Source organism: Oncorhynchus kisutch, linkage group LG10 (assembly GCF_002021735.2).
Source record: "Oncorhynchus kisutch isolate 150728-3 linkage group LG10, Okis_V2, whole genome shotgun sequence".
Classification (NCBI taxonomy): domain Eukaryota; kingdom Metazoa; phylum Chordata; class Actinopteri; order Salmoniformes; family Salmonidae; genus Oncorhynchus; species Oncorhynchus kisutch.
The window spans coordinates 51,256,821-51,270,481 of record NC_034183.2 but is presented as its reverse complement, the minus strand read 5'-3'; the positions used below and the strand labels follow the sequence as shown (position 1 = coordinate 51,270,481).

The following is a 13,661-nucleotide window of genomic DNA, read 5'->3' as shown; positions in this document are numbered from 1 at the left end:
AGACTTTGCAGCTGCGTGCCTCAGAGTCTCAGAACAACCGCCTAAGGAGCGTCTCTCTGGATGTGGAATGTAAAAGCAATGAGAGCATCAAGCAAAGTTAAAGTCTAGTTTAAACATCCCACTTTGCTTTGTGAATAACTGATGTGGAGCTTTTGATACAAGGCATGTTCCCTCTGCATTGCAAATGTTTCAAAGCCAACATCAACCCCCCCCCCAAGTCCTTGTCATTCTGCTGCTGCAACACAAAACAACCATGTAATGTACTGTAAGCAACTGCTGCAGCATCTCCAGGGTATCGACCATAGTTATTTTAACCCATTATTGTGCCCGTGGGTGACCGGTTTAAATCTCTTCTACTCGTTTAGTTTCATGCTTTTACATGCAATACCATGGTATACTAAAAATGTGTACAGTCCAAAATGTACAGGATGTGGAGAGGCAAATTCACCCGCTTCGTTATTATGGGGAGAGTCAATCCATCTGTTTTCGTCAGACAATAATAGTGTGAATGGGACTGTAGACATGTGGTTTCCCAGGTTGAAACACGCATCGCAAGTTAGACGTGGCTTCATTAACAGATTGTTTTGATCTCGACTTCCACTGGAACTCGGAGACTGTACACACTGCCTAACCCTTGCCTCAACACGCCCGTTCCGAGAGCCAATGGTGTGATTGGACAAGAAATGAAACCACAAGGTAAAACAGGGTTACACAAGAGCAGGGCCGTTGACCTTGGGAAAAGGACGGGACTTTTTAGATAGGGGCTGTCAAAATGCTTCTAATCTGTTCTTTACCTGCGGCTCGGTCGCCCCCTCTCACACACACACACACACACACACACACACACGCGCATGCAGATGGCAGTGACTCAGACGGTTTATGGTGTTTGGAGCGCCACTCAGCCAACACTGATCTGGGACTGCTGATATGGACAGCCTGGTGCATAGTATCTCCGTGAGAGCACTGTGGTATGGGGTGGTAAAATGTTATTGGGTGTGGTGTACTCAGGTCTGTCAGGTAGTGTGTCAGACAGGAGGGTGTGAGACAGGGAGTCATAAGGTGCAAGGGGTTGGGGAGCATGCCGTGTTTAGGTCGTAGTGGACTTTTTGTTGACATTGTTTCACCATAAACACATTTGCATCCAACAGACACACTTCTGAATTAGAAACATTCAGACTATATAAACCAGGATCAAGATCCAACCTAGATCCATAATCCAAAGATTCATTTCTGCTCCACATGTAAGTGTGGGCAGGTCTGCTCAATCTGGTCCGCTATTGGTAACTAATCCTGGATTAGCCGCGCTTTTTCAGATTTTCTACATATTCTAGAACATCCATCCAAACAGCAGTGAGCTCGGCCCTCCAAGAAACAGGTTCAACGAGATTAAACATATTTAAAGCTATCTGGGTTGCAGTTCCCTAAGTGTTTATAACACCAACGCAGCTCGCTGAAGTGAATTAAGTCAAAGAGAAAAATGAGTCTGAGGGAGAAAAAAAAATGAAAGTCAAACAAAATAGTGACCTTTTGGAATGGACCAGATGAACTCTCATGAACCCTCTTCAGACGTACGACAACCAAGTTCTCCGTATATGTATTTGTCAAACTCAAAGCATACATAGATAAGGTTCAACATTAACCCATGTATCAATACAATCTCCCATTTTGATTCGTTCTGGAATCACACCTGCCGTTTCAAACACGACCATTGGCTGCTATACAAAGCCAATTCGATCTCTAGCAATACTATGCTGCTTCTCTTGTCTTATGAATGATGCAGTGGAGATATGCATTTTCCTGTAGAATAAGGTAGGGGGAAATTGACAACAAAAAAACAAGAGTAAGAGAGAGGAATTCGAGCTCAGTCAATTCAGGCTCAGTCAGTTTGACAGGAACATACAGGATGACCCAGGGAGCAGGTCAGCGAGGTCATCGGAAAGGAGGTACACTGGCTTTGCAATGCATAATGGGGGATTGTTGCCCGCAAGCAGAATAGTTCTGTGAAAATTTGCTGGAGGTGCAGTGAACCCTTATGCACTAAAATAACCTAGGAAGAGCAGATTCCTCCTGCAACAGAGGAACTGATGTGGATTATCACTAAACAGTAGATCTCAATAAGAGTCCTCCACACAGCTAATTGCCGGTGTTCATTCTGAGACATTTCCTGATCATATTTTAATTGAGCTGTTCACCGTTGCCCGTAATAATGCCTGAACAGCACATCACAGTCGTACTTCATAAACCTATTGGATTTCCCCAGAGAGACCTGGCAATAGTGTTACAGTGTGCGAAACCCACATCATGCGCAATGCAACAGATACATAGAGCAGAATCCGAGGATTGGCTGGGAGGAAAATCTGCAAGTTACACAGGAAGCCCTGGCAATCCACCTTGGAAAACTCTGTTAATAAATCCTGTTACTGCAGAACTTGTTGAGATAAGCAGTGGAGACATTTTTTTCTCACAATGAGGTATGGCATTGGCAAAGCTGCATAGTAAAAATGGACATACTGGAGGATTCACTCAAAAGGTAGACATTGACAGCAGGTGTGTCATCTAATGCAGCGTATCACTCACCCAACCATCCCCCACGGGATAGGCATACATCACATCATGACCACTAACCTACTTGCCTTCAACAACAACAACTGCCTGGGAATCTTCTCTGGCACCATTCCAAGAACCCATCACCAGCTCCATCACAAACATATGTTTATGGTTGCTATATTACAGTGTATTCATATCTGGGCTCAGCGTTGTGTAGGTTGCTTTCTAGGCTTAATCCGTTACCTGTACAAAATTGTAATCAGTAGCCTCATTTTTGGATTACCCAAACTCGGCAATGTAATCCGATTCAGTTTAAGATTACTTTTCCCTTTAGGAGGCAGCACATGCAAACCTCACTAGCCACATTGGCTAAAGTAGAACTTGGTTCTATTTGAGACGCCCAGCAAGTCCCCTCCTTATTGGATATCAGGAAGATTCAAACCCAGGTGGAAGCTTGAAATACAAATTAGGAGAGATGAATTAACGATAACGGAGTCAGAATCGACAGGGGGAACAAACTTAAACCCCTTTTCAATGCTGAATGGAATGTTGTTGTTTTTTACCGCAAATATGCTTTCTGAATTTCAAAGTAATCCAAGAAGTAATCATGTAGTTTTACAAAAGTATCTGTAATTTGATTCATATTTTTGCTGGCAACGTAATTGATTAGGGTTCATTTTTCGTAATCAGATTACATGTAACTGATTAAATCAGTTACTCCCCAACCCTGTCTGGGTTTAATTAAATTGGTCACAACCTCCAAATTTCAATTTGGAGAGTCTAAAGGGCAGAGTCAATAGATCTATGACACACACACACCAGAGTGGCTATGCATCTAGCACCTTTGACGCTAACGATACCAATTCATATTTGTTATAGTCACAGGAAATATGGATATAAATGCTACAGATATGTAGGGTGCGGATATTCTTCTTCTTTAAAGTGTGCAACGGTGTCTTCTAGATTGGTTTACAAAATGTTCAACATATTATTTTTTGAATTCTGCATACTCATCTCCTCACAATCCCTTGTGATTACAAAATCATTTTGGATCAAACCCTTTAGGATAATAATGTAGAATAAAACATGATTAAACCCATTGTATCGTCTGCTCTTTAGCTGCCAACAGAAACATTGCATTTTAGGATGAGAATCATGACCTCCTTTTTTAGAAATAAATAAATAAAAGTGCACAAGCTCAGCAGCCAATGTGCGAAGACTAGCGCGATCCTCCATGACCGATCATGAAGCAGCCAGTTTCCATATGAAAGACATGCTGCTACTGTAATAGGCAAGTGCACATGAGCTCAATCAAAATGTTACGTTGAATAAACTGAACCCTACACATTAGATTTTGGGAGAGTTTCGTTTTGGGTTTTAAGTGCCACCAACACGTAAATATGATTCAATTTGCGAGCTCTTCTTTTCTAGAGGCGTGAGAAACATCTGGACCATCCCTTTTAATAACAGACTTTCGTTTTTTTCTTAACGAGGACAGCCGTTCTTATGTAACCGTAAAATCAGTTAGTATAACTAGGCAATGATGGGAAGAAACCCTTCTGCACCAACCACCGCCTAATCCAATCATTCTACAGCCTGGAATAGATCACTGACTGATTATTTGGGGTTTCTGTTATTGTTATGAGCAAAAGGAGAAAATAAGCAAAAGCTTAGTTATTTGCAATAGCCTATGTAGACCTATAGACTAGGATATAGCCTAATCAAGGACCAAATGGTAGTTTTGGGTTCCTGGATAGACTACATTCCTTTGACAAGTGAATAGCTTGGCTAATTTGCAAAAGTGAAACGCAAAGAACACCATGATTTGGTGTTAAACAGTTGAGGAATTAGTCAAACAACTGAGTGTGATGATTGACAGGCCAATAGGTGGATGCATTGTGTTGCATAAATGCGGTTGATTGACGAGGTCAATTTACCTGTGCAGTTGCCATATCGTTTGCCCGCCACACTGTCCAGGAGCGCCAGCGCCAGGTTGTCCGGTGTGTCCGCAGGCAGCGGGGTCCAGTTCGTGTCCAGGCTCGCCTCGGAGCTTTGCTCATCGCTAGACAGCGACGGGCTCCTAATGTCCGCAGTGGCCGAGGGCCAGCACGGTGCTTCCTCAGTGTCCGGGCTGAACACTTCCCTGGCCGGACCGCTCTCTGGAGAAGTCTCCCTGAAAAACGGAACCACCCGAGACAGGCTGGCTCGCCGCCGAGAAGCGCCAGTGCCAGTCGCCTTCTCCCCAAAGCCACCAGCTCGAGTGAGCGCCGTTGTCTGTTTCTTCAAAAACTTTTCCAGGGGCTTCATTCCCGCCGGCATTTTGATACAATACCGCAAAAAAATGCTTTTTAGATAGTGATTGATATTAACTGAATACCTCTGCGGGAACTATCGTTGACTACATTATACAAGCATCCATGCGTACTTCTATTGACCTGTCTTCGTAGTATGCTCTTGCATGGAAATAATTAACCCATTTGTCAAATCATGATTTTAAAAGATCATTGTAAAAATCCGATTTGTGAAGCAGCAGTCTATCGACGTCGGCGACAGCGTGCTCACAGACTACTGCCCGTTCTGGCTGAGTGGCATTTATCGCAAAATATCCAAACCTGCTCCACAACAACCGCTCCCTGGCGTCTCCACCTCTGCAGACGTTTCGGGCGCGTCAAGGAACAATGTTTGTCAGTTTCAAGCAGCGGCCAAAATACACTGGATGACGAACACACACTCTCAGCAGAGCACAGTGCGATAAACCGAAACAGAATATAAGGATAACAGCGGGGGGTGGTAAATAGGCGCCCCAGTAGCTTTTTACCAGCGACAAATGCGAAGCGTCTCTGCCGCATGGGGTATGTCTTGCTGCTGGCGTCAAAGCAATCTACTGCAGTAATATCGCCAGTGGGAATGGCCTCGGCCCCTCAGCATGTGTGGGAGCTTGTTCAGATAAGTACCAGCGTTTCCCACTCCCCTTCTCCGTTTGAATGCTTATTGAATGCAGGGGTTCGAGCTCTGTGTGGACAAACGCACACCCCCGAAGAGTGTGAACGTGCTGTATTTGGGACCGCTGCTATATTAACTCGCCCACTCCCTCCCTCCCTCCCTCCATTCCTTCCTTCATCTGCAGTTGCGCGTTTGTTGCAGTCAGTACTCCTCAGTGCCTGCTGAATGGCAGCTGCTCACTCCCACTGAAAACCAGCTCCGGTCCTTGGCATAAATGATATAGGTGGTTGTTTCGTGCCCCCGGCCGCTAGGGGGCCCCGAACAATAAAAACAAACATTTAAAACATTTTTGAAGGAGGAACTCAGTTGGGGTCTAAACTTACTGTTTAGCGCTAGAATAGTAGTATACACAAGGTGCAATTTCGAAATGTAGTTGTGCATCAGCAGTTTCCCTCTAGTTATGTCAGTCACTGACAACCACTCAATTAGCCCATGTCAGCTAAACCTTTTTTTTGGTTGATAAGTTAGTCTACGCAGCTATCTAAACTTGTAATCATGGCTGAGTTACCGACCAGGCACTAAGGTTACGTTTCAAGCAGAGAGACAGGTGGATACTGTATCAGTTGACAAGTCACATAGAAACGGGGGTCTTGTACAATGTCGCATGGAGCAGAGATGGCATACAACACCGTGTTACATTTGGACAATAGACAACTACTTGACAATACTTCTATTTCTGATGATTTGTCCTACGTACAGTATGTACTGTATAAGGACAATGAAACTATAAGATTGACGTATTTCTCAACATGCTCACAACCTGCCATTGGATACAACCAAAAAATGTTTTATGGTGTATGTCAAGTTAGTCAAATACTGTGTGGAAAATTACACTGAGTGCACAAATCATTAGGAACACCTGCTCTTTCCATGACATACACTAACCAGGTGAATCTGGTTGAAAATCTTGTTGATGTCACCTGTTAAATCCACTTTAACTAGTATAGACAAAGGGAAGTAGATAGGTTAAAGAAGGATCTTTTTTTAATTGATTTTTTATCCTTGTCAATTGAGGCGTGGATTGTGTATGTGTGCCACTCAGCGGGTGAATGGGCAAGATAAAGGATTTAAGTGCCTTTGAACGGATATGGTAGTAGGTGCCAGGCACACACATTTGTGTCAGTGTGTGTGTGTGTCAAGCACTGCAGCGCTGCTGGGATTTTCAAGCTCAACAGTTTCCCGTGTGTATCAAGAATGGTCCACCACCCAAAGGACATCCAGCCAACTTGACACAACTGTGGGAAGCATTGGAGTCAACATGGGCCAGCGTCCCTGTGGAACGCTTTCGACACCTTGTAGAGTCCACGCCCTGACAAAGTGAGGCTGTTCCGAGGACAAAAGGGGGTGAAACTCAATATTAGGAATATGTTCCGAATGTTTTGTTCACTCAGTGGATATTTACAATCTACAATTTGTTCCATTCAGTGCTTCAAACATAAGCTTTGAAATGTACCTTGTATTTTTGATATTGGAATAAATGGTTGTTAAAATTACTGTTGTTTGCAAACTGATATGTGACATGTATTAATGCCAAAATAACAACAATGGAAGAAAAAAAAAGCATTGAGTTAATAAAGCCACAGACAAACATGGTCTCTTTTTTGTTTTCTTGATCAAGGCAGCTTCAAAATGCAGGTGTTTCAGCCTAGCTTAGTGCTGTCTGTGGTGGAGGGCCAGCATGCGGAAAATACGGAGCGTAGGGGTTGGTAATGTTCTCTAGTTGTGCCGTGATTGGTTCAGTGTTCTGTCACTCATGTGGACACTACATCACCGCAAAATCTACAGGGAGAGCTAGAAATGTCAAGCCCCTTGGGTGCTGCCATAGAGTTGCATTAGAAGCCACCTTCCTTTTCAAGTGAGCACAGCACAACAAGGTAGCTCCCAAAAAAGTATTGTATGCTGCTGCATAAATGATGTAATATGCCCGGGAGAAATGTATACTGTAGTTAACAAAGTAGTACTAAGTGTATGTTGTGTAGTAAGCCATTGGTAGCTCATGTGCCTCACTCTAATAATTTGGTCCCTTTCGCCTTCATAACTTAGCCTACTGTTCTGACTTGGTGGTGCACATGTAACCTATAGCCTGTTTTAGAGAAATGTAATCATCAAATATCATAAGATCTTTCATTGTCTGCTTATATGCCCCCTTTATTTATCCTATGGTTCTGACTTGGTGTACAGGGAGAATACTGTAAGAACGGCCCATGTTCTGAATTCTGTCGCTGTACATTTCAACAGTGCTGAACAAATAGTTATATTGACTACGTCCTTCCTAGCTCGCTCACTAATGTTTTAATCAAAATTATGGATTGCCTCTTATCCGCTCATCGTCCCCTTATGCCATAGTTTGTACATCTCAATTGTCATTAGAAACCACATTTGTTTAAGCAAGTCAGCCATATCAGCTATGTTTTTAACAGTTTGTGTGCATTGTTTGTCATCGTTATAGTGCAATTAATGTATTGTGTTGTGTTGTGGCTTTGCTGGCATGCATCTAAAATGTTTTTTGAGAGTTTTCCCGCACCAAGATTTACTTGCCAAAATCACCACTGGATGTATTGGTCACTACACTAAATGTCCTCATGGTATTTCACTGACAACTTTGATTTCGTATGAACGATGTGTGAAACCCCAATGAAGGCACAATCAAAGGTTCTGAACATACGGTAGGGTTTCGAGTTTGTAATTAGTTTTGAAAATTCACCACATACTTGTGAAAAAATCTATATTTTAAAGTAACATGGCATAAATCATGGCAAAATGTGCAGAATTTCACAGAATTAACTTTTAAACTTTTAAACTTTCTCCACCCATGGCAAAATGTGTAGAATTGCAGTACATTTAAAAAAAATCTCTGCCGTCAAGAGAGGGGCATTAAAATGTTTTGCCCACGAGGTGAGGGGGGCCTTCAAACCAAATCTCGCCTAGGGTCCCCAAAAGCCTAGAGCCCTGCTGAAAACACACGTGTGTGGCAGGTTAACCCTTTATACACACACCGGTCAAGAACAAGAGTTCTATATGCTAGTTCTATATGTCAGTTGTAGAACAAGACAATTCTATATGTCAGTTGTGGTGTCGTCTTGCTCTATTCTTCTCTTTTGTTGTGGATATGCCTATTTGCTCAAATGGCCCATGGCCCATTGTTAATTGTGGGTGGATGGGTGCTGTCTATATGGACAGGTGGCAGTCACAACCAGTGACAATAACAGAAGAACACATGGTTCCAAGGCAGGCACCTAATATAATGCTCCACGGATTATTGGGTTGTCATTTTTCAGTTCAGTGAGGTTCGATGGACATTGTAACAAATATGGTGAAGGACATTTAGTATCTCTGTTATGTTAAAGAAGTGAATAAATTCATATTGCAAGGGGCTGAAGCATCAAAGAAAGAGCATAGGCTTACTGACTATTGGTGAAGAAGTTAGGGGTTGGATGGAAGCCAATTAATCAATTATTAAAATCCCCATTCACTTATTAGATTTAGTAGTTCATTAAAGGCATTACTCAGGGATTGATTAATTATTAATCTAAGCACAATGTATTTGACCTTATTTCAGAGAAGGCCTTTCTTAGTTAAGTTCCATTCAAATTGAATTTGCTCTGTTTAAACCAGCTACGGCCATTTGAAGAGTAGTAGTGACTTCATTACTCCAGTACTTGTGGCTGGTGATTGAAAATCATTCAGGATGTATTTTTGGAATCACCAATTGAGTGATATTGATTGTGGTAGCCTATTCGATGGAACAAATTAAGTTATATTTGTCATATTTGTATAAGAAATGTGGATAAAAATGCCAGTTTGGGGCAGACCTTTTATTAAATGTAAAATAAACAAGGTCTCGAAAAGGCTTAAAGAACTTCAAAGAAAGATATAACTTAACGAGGCCAATGCGTGGAGCTATGATGATATAACAACAGAGCGTGAGGCTTGAACAGAAAACAGCAGCCGAGGCACTCATGATGAAATGGAACCTTATCAGGTGTCGCTTAGGGTTTCATCACCATCCTGTTGATCAACTGGACTGCAGGAGGAAACTGTATACTCACTCTGAGCTGCCGCATACTCAATACTTTGTTTCAGAGTAAATACGGGATCCGATTCCGGCCACCCACGGCTGACTGATCCGGCTCCATGCCTATGCAGGTCTTTTCAGACACCGAGCACACAGGTGCCACACAACACATGTCAGAGTAAGAGAGCTCATGGCTGGGGATATTGAAAAGCATGGCTTCTCTTCTCAATAACATGCACTTGGGGGCATCTTTTCTCTCTCAACCTACTGCACACGGACTCATTCAGGCTATTGCCTGGAAATTGAGGCAGTGTAGAAACATCTTAATAACTGCTAAAGTTACCCGTGAGTTTTTTTTGCAGTGAACGGCAAGCATTATGGCCCTCTCTAAAATGTCAAACGAGACAGTGCCTGACAGTAGTAGTGAAGCCTACCTCGCACACAACCAACCACAATGCAGTTGAGTTTTTAGCTGTGGGATCGTGCATGGATTTGCAAGCCCCCTGAGACAATAGTTCTGATTGTCTGATCTCCTTGAGGAATGGCCTCGTCCTTGTCACTGGTTCCTTTAGCTCATCCACACTCTCTGTCCCTATTGACACAAGGCACTAGCTCCCTAGCGCCTGTCTGTGAGTGACAGAAGCGCTTACACACAGAGACCACAGCCTTCCGTCACAGCTGGCAATATGCCAAGCTCAGCGATGTCTGGCCCGGAGCTGTAGGGATGTCGATGGGGAGGGATGTCGATGGGGAGGGATGTCGATGGGGAACGTGTGTAGTGAGTGACTTATCTCAGGGAAACCTCTCTGCCCCACATCACTGACACAGGAGTGGAGTCCCCCACTCACGCACACACACACACACACACACACACACACACACACACACACACACACACACACACACACACACACACACACACACACACACACACACACACACACACACACACACACACACACACACACACACACACACACTCTCACTCTCTCTTCTCTCTCTCTCTCCTGTCTCTCTCTCCTGTCTCTCTCCACTGGTCACATACTGGTTGAGTCAACGTTGTTTCCAAGTCATTTCAATGAAATTACATTGAACCATCGTGGAATAGAAGTTGAATTGACTGAGCTTGGAATTTTGCATTCTGTCATGATATTCCAGTCTTTTATTTAAAAGAGCAAGATGGTCCGTGTCCTCTTTAAGGCTTTGATCCTCTAAAGATTTTTGGGGGGCTTTCTTAACGACATACATTTTCTTACTGCTCTATTTCCAGAAATGCCCTGAATGAAAAAGTATTTACACCAAACAATAACTCCCGTCGGTAACTATGGTAACGAGGTTTGACCACAAAACTATGATGCAGAGCTATGTTGTGTATTAGTGATTGCAAGCATTGCCCTCGGTCACAAGGTCATTACTAAATGAGGATACGGTTATCACTATACTGTACTGTACTTCCACCACAGGAGGCAGCTGAGGGGAGGACGGTTCATAATAATGGCTGGAACGGAGCGAATGGAATGGCGTCAAACACCTGGAAACGATGTGTTTGATGTATTTTATACCATTCCACCTGTTCCGCTCCAGTCATTACCACGAGCCCGTCCTCTCCAATTAGGGTGCCACCGACCTCCTGTGACTTCCACATCCCCTCAGCCCTGGCTTTCTGTTTCTTCTCTCCGTCCTCCTCCTCCACTTCTGCTTTCTCTGTAACTGCCTGGTCTGTGTGGGCACTGGGTATTCCCACTGAGGAATCCCCTACACTTCCAACACTTTGATATACAGTGAGCTCCAAAAGTATTGGCATAGTGACACATTTTGGGGGGTTTTACCTCTGTACTCCAGCACTTTGGATGTGAAATGATACAATGACTATGGTTAAAGTGCAGACTGATTTGAGGGTATTTTCATATATATCAGGTGAACCGTTTAGAAATGACAGCGCTTTTTGAAATTTTAGGGGAACAAAAGTATTGGGACAAATTCACATATATGTGTATTAAAAGGGGGGGGGGGTATGATATTTGTGAGTCTGTAACTTTCTCACTATCCACTGCAGCCATACCTCTTTCCAGCACTCCTGAGGTATCAGATAACAAATTGAGCTGCACCTGCTAGCTAAGTCAGTGGACTTTTGACAGCAGCAAAATTTCAGCAGGGTCAAGTTGGGAATTAGCCCACTGGGCACAGACGTCAATTCAACGTCTAGTCCAGCCTTTTATTTGAAAGAGAAGAACAGGCCGTGTCCTCTTTCAGGCTTTGTCCCTCTAAAGTTTTTCTTAGGCTTTTCTTAACAACACATTTTCTTACTGCTCTATTTCTGGAAATGCCATGAATTAAAAATAATTCACACCAAACAATAACTCCCTTTGGTAACTATGGTAACAAGGTTTGACCACAAACCTATGACGCAGAGCTATGTTGCGTAGTAGTGATTGCAAGCATTGCCCTCAGTCACAAGGTCTTACTAAATGAGGATATGGTTATCATGTTACGGCACTGTCCCCTCAGCCCTGGCTTTCTGTTTCTTCTCTCCGTCCTCCTCCTCCACTTCTGCTTTCTGTAACTGCCTGGTCTGTGTGGGCACTGGGTATTCCCACTAAGGAATCCCCTGCACTCCCAAAATTAGCACTTGTGCTTTACACCATACTATGGAGGAAACCAGTTTCTCCACTCTGGCCTATGCAATCAAATGTCTTTTAAGGGAAGCATAGAGGTGCTAAAAGGTGAATGAACAGGCTGGGAGGGAGAGGAGAGGGAAGGGGTCAACCATGAGGTTACTGGTCATAACCTTTTCATTTGCACTTACCACACACGGGTGGAAAATGTCACATGAAGGTTCTAGTATGATCACCAGATTAGCTATTATGGGAGCACTGGCCTTCCAATGGCGAATGGTTTTCTATGGAGCTGAGGTCAGCAAGGTCACAGGGTCACATAGAGACTTTTATTGATGCACAGTTACCAGAGCTATAGGTTTTTAGTTCCACCTAATGTCCTTTACTGTGGATAGTCTGTTTGGTGTGGTCCAAAAAAAACCACATTTAAAAGCAAACTGAGCAAAGTATCACTTGTGTTCAGTTGGATCAAGATTGATGTCATTCTGTTTTCTTATGAATGACTGGAATCAGCTTAGAATCCATGAGGTTATAGTGGCACACTTGCTCTGTACCTTAGGACATCTCTAGCAGTAAAATAAACATGAAAAAATATTGAATTGATATTCACTGTGACTGAACAACAGCGAGACAGACGTTGCTACGGCGATTGGGTAATCCTATCAGTCAGTGACTGTATTGAATGTGATTCTCAGCGGTGCTGTGCCTCTCCAATGTGTCATCCACCAAGATGACAAATGACCCAGGGTGCCTAATGCACTCGCTACACTCCACTCTCTGCTCTACTGACAGACGGACATAGTTGGAGGGAGGGAGGTGCACATCTGCGATGACTCATCTGGACACCCCCCCTCCCCCCCCCCTCCACCCCCCAATGAAATACACACACACACACACTCCCTCAGGGCTCCATGGGCTACACACACAGACAAAGCCAAGGAGGGAGCCCCGCCCCTCTGAGAGATAAATGAGGCCAGTCACCTGTGTCTGAGGATGGAGATCAGTTGGCTCTCTGTCAGAGCCTCCAACGCTCCACTGGCTCTCCTCTGGGTATCTGGGAGGAAGGAGGCTGCTCTGCCCTCTGGGGCTGTTCCACTCCTAAAAAGATTATCCTTAACTCCTCAAACAGACTCCCAACCTTAAAGCACTCTGATAAATGGAGCTTTCACTTCTCATTCTCAACACCCACCCCACCCCTTCCTCCATCCCTTCACATCCACCCACACATGCACTCCAGACGTCTATCTGATGCTGCATATTTAGTTGAGAGCTGCTAAATGTTCTGTCTCGGTTGCAAGGACAGGAAGAATGTGCCATCGTTATGGCTCTGCTGTTTTGAATTGCATCTCCTGATTTCAGCCTGGCGAAGATGAGTCAGTTCAGACAGTTCCAAATCAGAGTCCTTCAACAGGGAATAAACTCACACATACTGCTCGAGTAGCCCAACAAGAGCTATTACTCATCTCTCATTATTACTCATC

The 13,661-nt window shown here is 43.7% G+C and overlaps 1 protein-coding gene across 3 annotated transcripts in view; it reads right to left on the bottom strand.

Annotated features, from left to right (window-relative positions):
• Positions 1-5,743, bottom strand: part of LOC109898348 (rap guanine nucleotide exchange factor-like 1) — a 32,546-nt gene extending 26,803 nt beyond the window's left edge. The window contains exon 1 of one of the 3 annotated variants that reach the window (XM_020493298.2): positions 4,485-5,743. In XM_020493298.2, the coding sequence (XP_020348887.1) occupies positions 4,485-4,866 (382 nt within the window). In that variant the 5' untranslated portion in view covers positions 4,867-5,743. The remainder of the gene's footprint in view (positions 1-4,484) is intronic. The other 2 variants (XM_020493295.2, XM_020493296.2) reach the window with 2 other exon arrangements.
• Positions 5,744-13,661: the final 7,918 nt, after the last annotated feature.